This window comes from Protopterus annectens, chromosome 2.part1, assembly GCF_019279795.1.
Source record: "Protopterus annectens isolate FY-2018-M chromosome 2.part1, PAN1.0, whole genome shotgun sequence".
In the NCBI taxonomy this organism is placed as follows: domain Eukaryota; kingdom Metazoa; phylum Chordata; order Ceratodontiformes; family Protopteridae; genus Protopterus; species Protopterus annectens.
Window position 1 is genome coordinate 322722583 of NC_056729.1, and position 15215 is coordinate 322737797.

General features: G+C 40.2%; 1 protein-coding gene across 1 annotated transcript in view; it reads right to left on the reverse strand.

Annotated features, from left to right (window-relative positions):
• The window catches only part of TBC1D19 (TBC1 domain family member 19), a 2958314-nt gene that overhangs the window by 824679 nt on the left and 2118420 nt on the right, over positions 1-15215 (reverse strand). The window contains exon 14 of the mRNA XM_044062152.1: positions 11074-11158. Within this exon, the coding sequence (XP_043918087.1) occupies positions 11074-11158 (85 nt within the window). The remainder of the gene's footprint in view (positions 1-11073; positions 11159-15215) is intronic.

The window sequence follows — 15215 nt, forward strand, 5'->3', positions numbered from 1 at the left end:
AAAACTGCAAGAAAACCCCAGCCAAGCTAGAGTTTTTCACTGGTGATACCCTAAACTTCCTGCAATGGAGAGCTACAGTGGATATAAAAAGTGTACACACCCCTGTTAAAATGTCAGGTTTTTGTGATATAAAAAAATGAGACCACAATAAATAATTTCAAAACTTTTCCACCTTTAATGTGACCTATAACCTGTACAATTCAATCGAAAAACAAACAAATCTGTTAGAAAAAATATAAAAAATAAAAAACGTACAATAAGCTGATTGCATAAGTGTGCAAACCCTTAAACTAATACTTTGTGAAGCACCTTTTGATTTAATTACAGCATTCAGTCTTCTTTGGTACACACCTGCCATCAATTAAAGAGATTCTGATTAACCCCAAATAAAGTTCAGCTGTCCTAGTTGGATTTTCCAGACATTTACTCAAGTTGCCTGCTACAGCAAAAGCCATGGTTCACAGAGAGCTTACAAAGCATGAAAGGTATCTCATTGTTGAAAGGTATTAGTCAAGGAGAACGGTAGAAAAACATTTCCGCATCATTGGCTATACCATGGAACACAGTGAAGACAGTCATCAAAAAGTGGAGAAAATATGGGACAACAGTGACGTTGCAAAGAACTGTTAAAGAAATTAATGAAAAGACAAAACAAAAACTGGTCAGGGAGGCTGCCAAGAGACTCACAGCAACACTGAAGGAGCTGCAGGAATTTCTGGTAAGTACTGGTTGTCTACTACATGTGACAACAATCTCCCGTATTCTCCATATGTCTGGACTATGGGGTAGGATTGCAAGACAGAAGCCTTTTCATACAAAGAAAAACATCCAGGCCCAGCTAAAATTTGCTAGTCTCCCAAAAGCATGTGGGAAACTGTGTTACGATCTGATGAGACCAAGGTTGAACTTTTTGGCCACAATTCCAAAAGGTACGTTTGGTGCAAAAACAACACTTTGCATCACCAAAAGAACACCATCCCCATGGTGAAGCATGGTGGTGGCAGTATCATACTTTGGGATTGCTTTTTTTCAGCTGGAACTAGGGCTTTAGTCAAGGTGGAGAGAATTATGAACAGTTCCAAATACCAGTCACTTTTGGCCCAAAACCTTCAGGCGTCTGCTAGAAAGATAAAGATGAAGAGGAATTTCACCTTTCAACATGACAATGACCCCAAGCATAAATCCAAATCAACAAAAGAATGGCTTCATCAAAAGAAAATTGAACTTTTGGAATGGCTCAGCCAGAGCCCAGACCTAAATCTAATAGAAAATTTGTGGGGTGACCTGAAGAGGGCTGTGCACAAAAGATTCCTTCGCAATCTGACAGATTTGGAGCGCTTCTGCAAGGAAGAGTGGGCAAATATTGCCAGGTCAAGATGTGTCATGCTGATAGACTCCTACCCAAGAAGACTGAATGCTGTAATTAAATCAAAAGGTGCTTCAACAAAGTATTAGTTTAAGGGTGCGCACACTTATGCAACCAGCTTATTGTACATTGTTTATTTTTTTTGTATTTTTCCCCTAACAGATTTGTTTGTTTTTCAATTGAATTGAGCTGGTTATAGGTCACATTAAAGGTAGGAAAAGTTTTAAAATGATTTATTGTGGTCTCATTTTTTTATATCAAACTGGCATTTTAACAGGGGTGTGTACACTTTTTATATCCACTGTATATGGACATCAAATGTTTCAGCTATATGGCATCTGAATGTACATGACTTTGTCACTTTTTTCAGTATAGACAGACCATCTACTTATGTTGTGCTGTTAAGGTCAATAAAAAGGCCAGAACATGCATATCACAGCTAGTAGAGTTTTCCTTTAATGGCCTGAACCCTGTATAAACATGGTCTTTTATCACTGGCCCTCCATAATTTTCTCCTGACACTATGAAAGGACCCATGATAACTTCAGATGAAAGTATAAACATCTGTGTCACTGGATACATAATTTTACCTCTGTTCTTTAATTCTGCCAAAAATCATCTGCTGATCTTCTGTTAAGGAGGACATCAAATTACATCATTTAGCACAATATGGCTAGGACTAATAATGCAGCTAGTAATGTCTTCCAAATTTTGACTGATGTAAATACAACCTTCAAAGATTCATCAACAAAATCTTAAGCACAGGCGATTCAAATGCATTAATGTTTCAGTTAACATGCACTGGAAATTGTGTTTTCCATTTTATCCTTCGCATTACAGTCTAGCAACTGTTGAAGAGTTTCTAGTATCTGGCAGGAAATGAGAGCCTGACACAGACACATAGGTTCATAGGTAGGTACTAGGCTATCTGCCTGAAGGCATTTATAAGCCTAGCTGGAATGTGTTGGGTTTCGCCGCCCCCTTAGATTAGTTCCCTGTGCCTCGGTCCAGCAGAGCCATTGAAGTGATCCCTGGGGTAAACTTTCTGTTTCCCATCCACTCGTCAAGGTTTCTCTTGAAGTGGGTTAGCAAGGAGCTCTGCCTAATGTAGATTGGAATCTTGTTCCAGAGTGTGGGAAGTCTCTGGGACAGGAATCTATCCCTCCAGCACGTCCTATTTATTGTTGTGGTGAGGTTTAGATCCCTGGAGCGGGTGGCTCGAGGGGATAAGGTTTTCTTTAGGTGGAGCATGTCCATCAATTCTGGGTTGGACATGGCCTTGTATGGCAGGCAGAGATCACCTTTGAGTAGGCGATATGCAACCGAGTACAGCTGGAGTTTCTTCAGTCGAGCTGCACAGGGCATCTGCTCGAGGCCAGTGATCCTCTTGGTGAGGTACTTCTGTGGTCTTTCCAGTTGTTGCAGGTGTCTTGTAAGGTCTTGTATTCTATGATGGGTCTGATGAGTGATGCGTAGAGGGGCCCAATGACCTCTTTCGATCTGGATACAAACCCTTTTGTGATTAGGTGGGCTACATAGAAGAATTTTCTAACCACTTTGGCAATGTGATTATCAAAGGAGAGGTTACTATCTACTTGGGTCCCCAGATCCCTTGTTACGTCTTCTGTATTTAGGGGCTACCACCTATGTGGTAGTTTGTGGGTACTTTGTTTTTTCCAAAGGGGATGACTATGCACTTTTTGGCATTTAGCTTGAGGCCATGGTTTTGACACCAGGTATCTGTCTCAGTGAGAACCTATTGGAGGATGTCTGTGTCAGACGGAGAGTCAGTTATAGCCCCTAGTTTGCAGTCGTCTGCGAACTTGGTCAGCCATAGTCCTCCTGTGCTTGCCTGTACCTCTGAGAAGTATATGCCGAACAGGAGGGGGTCCTAGGACTGAGACCTCGGGAACCGCACTTGTAACCGGTTTAGAGTCAGACCTAGCTCCCGCAACTCTTACCATGTGGGCTCTGTCCGTGAGCCAGTTGGCAACCCATCTTGTGACATAGGGGTTTATGTTCAGGCTGGTGAGCTTGTCTGTAATACCTGAGTGGGGAATGGTGTCGAAGGCCTTTGCAGGGGTCTAGGTAGGCTGTGTGGACCACCTTTCCTTCGTCTATAGCCTTGGTAACTGTCTCAAAGAAGTCCACCAGGTTTAGGAGGCATGATCTGCCCTTAACAAAGCCGAACTGGGTAGGGTCCAGTGTTTGGAGGCTTCCAATGTCTCTGTTAATGAGATCCATGATGATGCGCTACATAGCTTTGTAGACCAAGCTAGTGAAGCTTATAGGGCGATAGTTTCCAGGGTCCGTTGTGGCTCCACCTTTGTGGAGCTGAATAACCATTGCTGTGCGCCACTCTGTGGGCATGTAGCCTGTGGAGAGGCTGAGTTTAGGTGAGGGGTTAGTTCACCTTTGAGCTCGTGTAGGACGCAGCCTGGAACACCATCCAGTTCCACTGATGCTGTGTTTTTGGCTTTGGAGAAGGCTGTTTTAACCTGAGTGTCGGTGATTTCAGGGGCACTACATTCTTCTGGTATAGTTACGGGCCCTTTTGGGGGTGAGAGGGGAGTGAAGTTTGCACTGAACCTGTCGGCCAGGATGTTGGCTATATCAGTCGGTTGAGTGCATTTTGTGCCATTCTGCACTAACTCCGAGCAGATCTGAGAACTACCACTTAGATTCTTGACATAGCTAAAAAATGCCTTGTGGTTATCTTTGGAATCCATGGCAATTTTTCTTTCGAAGCTAGCCTTGGATGATTTTATGAGGGAACGTAGTTTCTTGCTGATACTGATCAGTGATGTCTACTGATCAGTGATGTCTTCCCTTCTTGGGATTTTACTCTTTTCTGTACTAGTTTTCTCCTTCTATTGTATACCTTGTTTATGGCAGGGGTCCACCAGACCTGGTTTCCTTTTCTTAGAGGAGTGAGTCTTGGTTTTGTTTGGGATAGCATGATCCATGCATTCTTGTAGGTGCCCGTAGAGTGCATTAGTAAAGGATTTTGCAGCTTGGACAGCGTTATCCTTTAGCATGGGGGCTTTGAAACTTCCCACCTCAGTCTTAAGTAATGTGAAGTTTGCTTTTGAAAAGTTTTTCACTGTGGTTTCTTTGACCGGGGGTGGTGGTGGAATGTGGATATCCAGAGTGATTAGCTTATGGTCAGATCTAACCAGTGAGGGGTTCACCTTCGGTGTGGAACACGGGTCACCCATGCTGGTGATGACAAGGTCCAATATGTTGCCACCTCTGGTGGGGATGTTGACCAGTTGATCCAGGGCGTTTTGAGTTTATAAATTCTAGGAAATGTTGGGCAAGGGAGTTTGTACTTGAGTAGTTCTCCCAGTTAATGTTTGGGTAATTGAAATCACCCAATATCAGGGTGTTTGGTAGGACCTTTATGTTTCCCAGTGTTTCCAGGAATGTGGAGTGGGGGTCCAGAGACATGGTGGGTGATCTGTAGCAAGTTATAATTTGAATAGCAGTTTTGCCCGTTGTTAGTTGCATGCGGATGATCTCTGAAGGATTGTGCTGTGCCACTAACCTGGAGGTGTGGGTATCTTTGTTGAATATAGATACTCCCCTGCCTTTCGTATTTAGGTCCGGGTTTTGTGGCCTAAATGTATGGTATGAGTTGTAGCCTGGTAGTGCTGGGGTGCTCTCTGGAGCCTTCAACCAGGTTTCTGTTACTACACATATATTGATTTTCTCCATACTGAGGAGTGCCTCGAGTGCGTGCATTTTGAGGTTTAGACTTCTGGCACTGAGTAGCATTACCCTCAATTTTTTGTTACTTGTGCTATTTACGGCGGTGGGTTTGTTTTTTGAGCCTTGCCTAAAAAAGGCACTATGTGGGTGGCAAGAGCCTTGGCCAGTATTCGAAAGCCTAAGGGTTACTGGTGCAAGCCATCTCTAGTGAAGCAGCGTGGCTTGTCGAGCATGTCATCCCAGGCTGACAGACACTCGATCCCCTTTGAATGACACCAGAAGCTTAGCCAATTGTTGAAATTGATCATTTTTTCTCTATACCGTGGTATCATTATTGGTGAAGGCAGGATGCTACTCAGGGTCAGGGTCATACCAGTCTGGGCTACGTTATCAGAGAGCTCCTCCCATGTCTCTTTTCATGTAGTCCAGGGAGGTATGGCTAAGGTCATTCACACCAACATGGACAATGACAGAGTCATATTTGTACTTGTTCTGGAGTGACCTGAGTGCTTGTGTTATGTGGCGTTTCCTGGCACCCGACAGGTAGCTAACAGTAACCTTCTCCTTGTTCAGCCTAGTGAGTGGGACGTCAGTGTGCCTGACTATAGAGTTCATAAGTTCATAGAGTCACCTATTACTAGTGTGTTGGGTATGTTATTTTGCCTTAAGGGCTGTGATTGTGTGGCACACTGGGTTTGTGAAGTATGTGTCTCATGGGTTGTGTTGGGAGGTGGAGGTTGCTTGGATGTCTGCTTTGGAGGTCTCTGTTGCTTTTGCAGATTTTTATTTAGGGCCTCCGAGTATGTTTTTGTGCATTTATGTGTGTTTTTTGCCGGTGCTGGTTTCATAGGTCTATGTGAGACTGGTGGTGTGATGCAAGTAATTCCCTTCTCATCTTGACTGCCTGGTCCAGTCTTGGGTTGAGTGAGCTTAGCCTCCAGATTGGCTGTATAATTGCATCTCTTGCATGTATTAGTGTTTGGTGGAAGGAGGAGAGGCTTGTCTGTGTACGTGGCAATTGTAACATTGCCTCAAAATGCCCAGATTCACCAGTTGGACTGGTGAATACACCTGAAACTGCCCTTTGGACATGCCTGGATAGGTACAGTGAACTGTTTTACTGATTGGCTAGTAAAGTCGAATAGAGAGCCTTATGCTTCTCTACAGTATAGGGGGGGTCTAGTGCTAAGGTTTATTAGTGCTTGCTATGAGTTTTGAACAAGTGCCAGAATGAGAAGTGAATGGTTTGAGTGCTTAAGTTGAAAGTTTGTCTAGTTCCAAGGGAAAAATTGAAGAGTACACTTTGTGGAGCCGGGAATAGTTACACCCTAGCTAACCAGCCCACAAAACTGCGCAAATGCGGGTTTTATAGCAGGGAAATGAAAGAGAGAGAAATTAACCCAAAATGGCCAGTAAACTACTACTTTCTGGGCTGAAATCAGTCCTCCAGGGACAGATAGGCTGCTCAAAGCTCCCTCTCTCACAGTGAACAGAGAAACTTCCTTCTATCCAAGTAAGGTATGGGCAAACACAGAAACTTGTAACACAGCCCTGAATTCAGCACTAACCTGAAAACTGGACTATACTAGCTTAAAAAGGTGGGAAAACAAGTATATATTTTTTTTGTTTTTTTCAGAAATAAAGCAGATACAATCAAAAAAACAGTTTAAATGCACAGAAATGGCTATCACACGAGTGTGTAGCCTACAACAGTTAAACAGGTAATTTAAACACAAAAATGACTTTGTTAAAGTGCAGGCAGTAACATAAGTACAATATGTAGCTGAAACAAGCTTTTTAAATCACAGAAACTCTAGAAAATTGGTGTTTTAGGCGGAATTAGCTAAAGGCAGCAAGAAAATGTAGAAAAATGATACTTAATCACTCCAAAGTCTCTTTTTTGTCTCTCTGCTGCTACAGAATGTTGAATAAGTTACAGATCAGATTTGCCCCTAGGTACTCAATTTGGTTTCCTAGCCTGCATGAGAAAATGAGGTGGTGAATCAGGGTTCTATGATGTAGGGTCATAAATACCCTGAAATGAAAGAACCAAGTGTTGTTATTGCTTCTTAAATTAGTGTAGGCACTTTTTAAAGGAGAAGAGTCACTGATGTCCTAGTCAGAAAACTCATCCACATGATTAACAGCTTCTCTAACTGACTTGGTCTCTGAAGGATTACCAGAGATTTGAGACTCATCATCTTTCTGATCTAAAGTGTTTTTAGAAGGAACAATAGTCTGGTCCATGCAAAACCATCTTTGCTAGACATGTTTGCAGGACAAGGAGACCTTTTTCCTTTTGTATTCTATGAAGAAAAAGGTATAAAGGACAAAGCAGAGAATGTATGTACAGACACCATCAGATTATGTGAATTGGTAGACTGATGCTGGTCTGAAAAATAAAGATAATGTGATGATGTTGCTGCTGCTGGACCAAATTACAATAGTTTCTAGCAGAAGCGGCCTGGCCCACTTACAGATGTGACCAACATCCGTTACCACAGTATGAATGCTCCTAACTGTAATTCCTCAAGAACCAAACCAACAATGGGACTGGCAATAAACCTGTAAGTGTATTAGGAGCTGCACAGCATGTTATGATCATAATGGAGCTCCAACAATGAATTGTAAAAATAAAACACTATGCCTTACAAATGACAGCTGTTGATTTTGCCTCTCTACCTTTGTTTATAATGTCACAAAAGAAGGTGTACTTTTGTCTTTGACCATTTTCTACAAGTGCACTGCTAGCAGTGACTTTCCTCTGCTTGTCTGAAGTTTACCTCCATTAGTGAAAGCCTTCATAGATGAGTCATCAATTGCCAAGGTGGAGGATTTTATTTGCTTTTTATCTGGCTTTACTTAACAGTTTTCGTGGTTTATATTCCTTTGGTTCTCTTACTGCAGAAGCCAACAATACATGTTTGAACATTTTCTATAGCTCTGACATTTTCCTCTGTAAAATAAATGATTGCACTGTCTTTAATCTTTTTTTTCTTAAGCCAAAGTTTTGAGGGTGAGTGTAACTATCAACTTTATGAAAAGCTCCTAAACAAAACAAGCACTCAGCCTGAAAATCCTTAGGTGTTACCTGTAATAAAAAGGCATTTATTAACAGGCTTCTGTGGGAAAGTCATTGCATTAAACATTAATTTATGACAAGAAAATCACAAATGGCATTTGAAGTGCTGTACTCTTGAAAATATAATGAAAACAAAGCGACACCAGTATCTGGTATGGAAAACATATGACAGTGCAGAAAAACATGCTAGTTGCTGTTGCCATCTTTTATTTTTATTTTGGTATGTTATTACTGTTAGAGTTTGCTGTGATTCCTATCTGATACGGCATGGAATGCTGGGATGGACTGATGCTCTACATGCACATCGAAAATACGGTTAAGTATCACTTTACTTGAAATGAGTGCATACACATACACACACACACACACACACACCTTCAAAACTTCGTTATACACACATACGTGTACACATAAAATACATATTTTACAGAAAAACTCACTAGCCTGAACATAAACCCCTATGCCACGAGATGGGTTGCCAACTGGCTTACAGATAGAACCCACACGGTAAGAATTGTGGGCTCCAGGTCCAACTCTAAACCAGTCACAAGAGGTGTCCCGCAAGGCTCAGCCCTGGGACCCCTACTGTTCAGCATACACTTCTCAGAAGTACAGGCAAACACAAAAGGACTATGGCTAACCAGGTTCGCCAATGACTGCAAACTGGGAGCTATAACTGACTCTCTGGCTGACACGGACATCCTTCAAAACGGCCTTACTAAGACAGACACCTGGTGTCAAAGTCATGGCCTCAAGCTAAATGCCAAAAAATGCATAGTCATCCTGTTTGGGAAAAACAAAACATCCACGAATTACCACATAGGTGGCAGCCCCATTAATACAAAAGAGGTAACAACAGATCTGGGGACCCAGGTAGATAGTAATCTCTCCTTTGACAATCATATTGCCAATGTAGTTAGGAAATCCTTCTATGTGGCCTATCTAATTACTAAAGAGTCCGCATCTAGAAATAAAGTGGTTATAGTGCCCCTCTACTCGTCACTCATCAGACCCATCATAGAGTACAATGCCCCATTTGGGATGTACCTCACAAGACACTTCCAACAGCTGGAAAGACCACAGAAGTACCTCACCAAGAGGATTACTGGCCTCAAACATATGTCCTATGCAGCCCGACTGAAAACACTCTGGCTGTACTCAGTGGTATATCGCTTATTCAGAGGTGATCTCTACCTGACTTACAAAGCCAAGTCCAACTCAGAATTGATGGACATGCTTCACCTAAAGAAATCCAAGTCACTGTGAGCCACGCGCTCTAGTGAGTTAAACCTCGTCACAACAATAAATAGAACATGCTGGAGGGATAAATTCCTATCACAGAGACTCCCCACCCTTTGGAACAAAATTCCAAACTACATTAGGCAGAGCCCCTCATTAACACTCTTCAAGAGAAACCTTGATGAGTGGATGGGTAACAGAAAATACACCCCAGGGATCACTTCATTGGCTCTGCTTGACAGAGGATCAGTTAATTAATCAATGTCTAGGCTTACAAATGCCCTCGGGCAGATAGCCTAGTACCTACCTATGAAGCATATACCAAAAAGAAGGGTCTTAGGGGAAAGCACACCAATTCACAAAGGAGTTACTAAGAGGGTAGTAACATCAAGGAAGAAGCTATCATGTAGTGAAAAAAAATTTAAATGGTGTTTTAAGAAAGTGTGAGACTTATAAGGGAATACTTATTAAGTGTATACTCAGTGAGGGTTGGGAAGAAGGACTCTTACACCTCATGAACTTTAGGACTGTGTTAGATGGAGGAGGAACATAGGTTCATAGGTAGGTACTAGGCTATTGGCCCTAGCGCCTATATAAGCCTAGCCAAAAAATGTACCCTGGCTTTCGCCACCCAAGAAAATTATTTTCCTGTGCCCCTGTCGAGCAGAGCCACAGAAGTGATCCCTGGGGTGAATTTCCCATTTCCCATCCAATCATCAAGATTTTTCATGAAGAGTGCTAATGAGGAGCTCTGTTTGACATAGATAGGTAGCCTGTTCCAGAGTATGGGAAGTCTCTGGGATGGCATAATGACAGTAGCTCAATGTAGATGAAACCAAATATCACATTCTGAAGAGCCTAAAATGGACTACTCTCTCTACCAATGAAATATAAGTTACTTACAGTTATGCCAACCTCTTTTTTAACAAAAAAAAATCTTTATTAAATTATCACATATGACACAGGCAATCTTACATTTATATAAATGAAAAATAAACATTGATACCACTTTAGTTGCAAACATTATGCATTGCAGACACCATTGAAACAAACAAGTGCAGTTGCAAGCATTATACAGTACTTATAATCTAACCAGTCATTGTCAGTTAAGCATTATACTTTAATCAAATCCTGCCTTGTTTTAAGCTTCATTCCTTCTCTGCATATATTGTCCCCACAATTCCCATTTTTCCTGTGTAGTTTGCTCCAAGATTTAGTACATTAATTATATAGAGTACGGGAAAACAGTGCCTGCAAACTCTTTGTTGAATTTATTTTCTGGGAGAGCATATTCGGAATGATTTCACCCAATATACAGCAAACAACCATTTCATTATTTCAGTAAGTAACTCTTTACGAGGAGTGCTCAATACTGTTAATGCCTGACCTCAAAAGAGGGAAAGGGTGTTCATTCACTAATTTATAGACAGGCAAGACTTTTAAAATACAACTTAATGAATACTCAATAGTTAGCTGCAGAATTTCACCTGGACATAGAATTATGCTAACCTGTTCATATCTTGGAGATTTCAGAGCTTTATGTGTAGATAATGAAATACATTAAGCAGTACAAAACCATTACAGCAAAAGGCAACAAGCATCATGATATATCTTTGTGATGAATACTCAGGGTCTTAAGTAAAACAGTGAACTATATAAATGTTCTATACTGTACCTCTTATGTATGATTTAGGTGGAGAGGCACTACTGTAGGTGAAATGCTCTAAGACAGATGTATCACGGGAAAAGCACAACAAAACCTACAAAGGAAACAACATTTTATCAGTCTTGCTAGTATTACTGCACTGTCAACAGCAGAAACATTACTGCACCGTAATACATATATGCCAAGAGGAAGGTCATTACTACAGCACTGACGTATTCTACCAAAACCGCCAGTCATTAGAGTCCTGAAATTGTTTCCTATTAACCTCTTGATGGTATGCTATTGTCATAATAGTCCTACCTTGTCATATCCAACATCTCAGAGCAAGAAATCAGGAAAAAGCCATAAAATGGCAGGACAAAGGCACAAAAATAGGGACAATTTTTAAATGTTGCTCTTACAAACTTAGAAAGTAGATAGAATAATATATTTTGCATTAGCATGAATTTTCTGAATGGCATGAAGTCTGAAATTCATATGTCTGTCATTGTTTTTTGACTTACAGCTTCAATGATTTGCCAATGATTTGCTAAAAAAGACAATTTTATGAAAAATGGACCAAAATATGAGGCAAAAATCTGGACAGGTGAGAGGTATGTTTGTTTTTCAAAATCCTAACAAGATCAAATTGAATAGAAGAAGTTGTATACAGTGAAAATGATAACGCAGTTTATCTTTCTGCCGAAAAGTCCGTATTTTAAAGTTTATACAACAAATTAAGCAACTGCTGCAGGCCTGCACAGCACTTGTAACAGCAGCACAAAAAAGAATACTATGAGTACTAACATTCCGCATTCTCAGTTTCTACAGTAATTCATTATTCGAATTATCCATTGTGGAGAAAATATCATTTCAAATGAAGTGAAGCAACAAACTTGATTCTATAGTAAAAACAGTTTCCACATGTCATTTTACTGTTCCAAAGTGAACAAAAAATGTTAGTGTTTTCCTTGTCAGACACATCTTATATTTCTAGCATTTTGTAGATATTCAGTTTAGTACCACAGTATTATTAGGAATGCAAATGAATGTTCTGAGTTATCATTTGAATTGCGATATACCCATGCACTGTCTAAATAATGATAATCGTCATCATCATCATCACTGAACAATTATATGACGTCTTTCTGTTTGTTTCTTGCTGTTACTTGCATTTGCATGCAAGCATACTAAAGTATATTTAACAACTTACTGTGATCAAGTCTTATTACTGTATTGTACTAAGTACAATAAATACACTGAGACACTGCTTCAGTTAATACGCATTTTTTTGCTATTACATTTACTTTTCGGATCTACAAGCATGCAACACAGATGCTGTCAGCTCTCTATGGCAAATTCCCAAAGTTTGGTTATAACATACTCATATTTATACCAAAAAGTCTGATATTTTTTCTCAGAGTCTGATGTATAACAGTTCCTTCTTTGTATAACAGTTTTCCTTTGTTCACTTGTCCTTGGTTCTTTGTAGTTTGATGATCCATGGAAACTCAGTCTTGCATTATCCGGCACTATCTGAAACTTGATGTTACACCTCTTTACTTCGTTGATGTCATTCCAGCTGCCATGACTGCAGTTATTTTTACAGACTTTTGCGAAGATTGTGTGAAGATAGATGAAGGCTGCCAGCCTAGCCAGATAGAATTTTAGGAGATAATTCTGTCATCTGTAAGTACTAATGTAAACCACAGGTTTGTTGTCTTAAATGGTAAAAATAGTGTTACATGTGGAACTGGAAAAGAAATGTAACAACAGTGCACTCTGCTGGCAGAAAGCTGACCAAGTAAAGCATGCTATGACCCTTTGATCTAAACACTGTGCCGAAATGTCTAAATGAAGACATTATTTCTATTGTTTTAACCAAGAGTTAAATTGCTAGATTTAAACAAGCAAAATAATTTTTATTGCTCTGCTTCCTGACCAGCTGCAAGATAGCAAAAGGAGATGTTGATAATGTAAATGTAGTTTCTGTTAGCCTGGGAACCCAGGGAAGTGTGAAAAATGATGTAATGTGAACCAGAAATGTGATTTTAAAAACAGAGAGACTCAGAGAGCATTAAGCATTTTTGTCTTGACCATCCAACTCAGCACTGCCTTTGCTCTATGTGTAAATTTATCTTAGACTTGTGTTTTCGCTTAGAAATAGCTAGAAGCTAGGAAGATTAGACTAAGTGTTTTTCTGTGATGTTAGAATTGTACTACTGAATTATTTTAAATATTTCCCTGGGTACTTTTCTGTTAACCCCCTACCACACATTTTAGGAACTGTACTGGTGCCTTTTGGCTTATTTCTTCCCCATGGCTTTGGATCGATAGTATACATTCTATTTCCCAAACTGTTTAGTGTTATCTTCTTTCAACTGTTGTCCCCTTTGCCATAAATCTCTGTTGGTGATGACTCCTGCTTACAGTTATTAAGAGAAGATGTCACCCTATCCCCATGGATATGATAGTTACAATCACACCTGCTTTCATGGTACACTGTAGGTCATCTGCAAATCAGACAGATGACACGGCTTTAAAGTAGTGTATTAAGTACTAAACCTTTGTATGACAGCCTACCTTTCTGTGCAGCTGTGAGATTGACATGGTATCAGTTCTATAAGTCCGTTTTGAAAATGGCTTAATAGTGAGCATGAGATTTATGAGTAGGGCACCTTTCTATATTAGCAACCAAGTTTTATGTCTGTTATTCTTAATACAAAAAAATTGTGCATGCTGATACAAAATATGCTTGTTATGTTAACTTTAGAAATGAAACAGGGTAAAATTAAAAAAGAACAATCATTGTAGCTGTTTGTCTCTTAATAATTTTTGGCTACATCCCTGATGATTGACCAAACAAGTAGAGAGCTCTGACCTGCAGTATCTGCTCGCATTTGGTTTACTGCTTCCATCTAACGATGTGACTTTATGAAAAGGACAGTAGTGTTTAGGTATAAATACTGAGACTGGGCTTTGAATATATTTAGCATTTTCCATATATATTTATGTGAGGAAATGTTTAACATATAGAACGTCATCAAATGTTCATTGATCCTAAAGTTGAGGAAGTACTGCCTTATCGCCACATTCGTAAGATTCTCAACTGTCAGTCATAGCAAATTGCAAAAATAAATTGTGCTGGCATAATTTGTAATGAGGCACTTTAAATTTAACATTCAGAGTTTAACAATAAAATAGATTCATCCACATTGCTAAAATACTCTTGCCAAATATGTCTTAAAGAAATACATTTTTTTTACTAAGGCTGCTAAACTATAAGTTAGAATGCATGACCCTAAAGACAGTTAGCAATAGCTCCTAAAATTCATGGTAGGGGTTTAACGGAAAAGTACCTTTCTCTGTGATCTCTGAACTCTTGACTAACACTGTGTAGTAAAAGTATTGTCTTGTGTTTTTAGTATTTATTATTAAATATTTTTAAACCTTTCAACTGTGGCTGTTTTGTGTAGAGTTAATTTAAGCTCTAGAGTACATTGCATGTATATAGTGATCCTGTACCAAGTCACTCTAATAAGCCTTGACTGTTTAGTCGCACTTACCAGTTGGATAATAATATTGCACAGTAATAATTGGACACCCTTTTAAGGGCCTTTTGGTAGCTGATAATTATTAGCTGGGTGGTGGCAGTGATTTCTACCATATAGTCTGGGTAAAAGGGGCACAGCCGGAGAACCTGTGCCAGCCTTTTCCAGGAGTGTCTGTGTGGTTGTATAAAATGCTTATCTCAAACTGTGTGTGTGTGTGTGTGTGTGTGTGTGTGTGTGTGTGTGTGTGTGTGTGTGTGTGTGTGTGTGTGTGTGTGTCTGTATGTGCACGCATCAGCTACTTGTGCAGGGACATGAAGCACTGGTTGGACAGAGAGGGTACTGGAGGTTTTAGCTTGCCCACTAGGCTGAGATCTGGACCCTACAGCTGTGCCAGTGGGGAGTCTTATTGGGGACCTGGAGAGCAAGGGAACAACCAGCCCCGGAATGACTGTGATCTCTGTGTGCTCTTAAGGGAAATTGCACTTTACTGTGTGTATTTGTTATCCTTTCCTCCATATGAAATGCCCCTCAAAGGTGTTAGTGGTGAGGATTGAGGCTTCTTGATTGCTGGGCCAGGGCACGGGCGTCACGTTTTAATTGTTTGGAAGTGGTGGGATA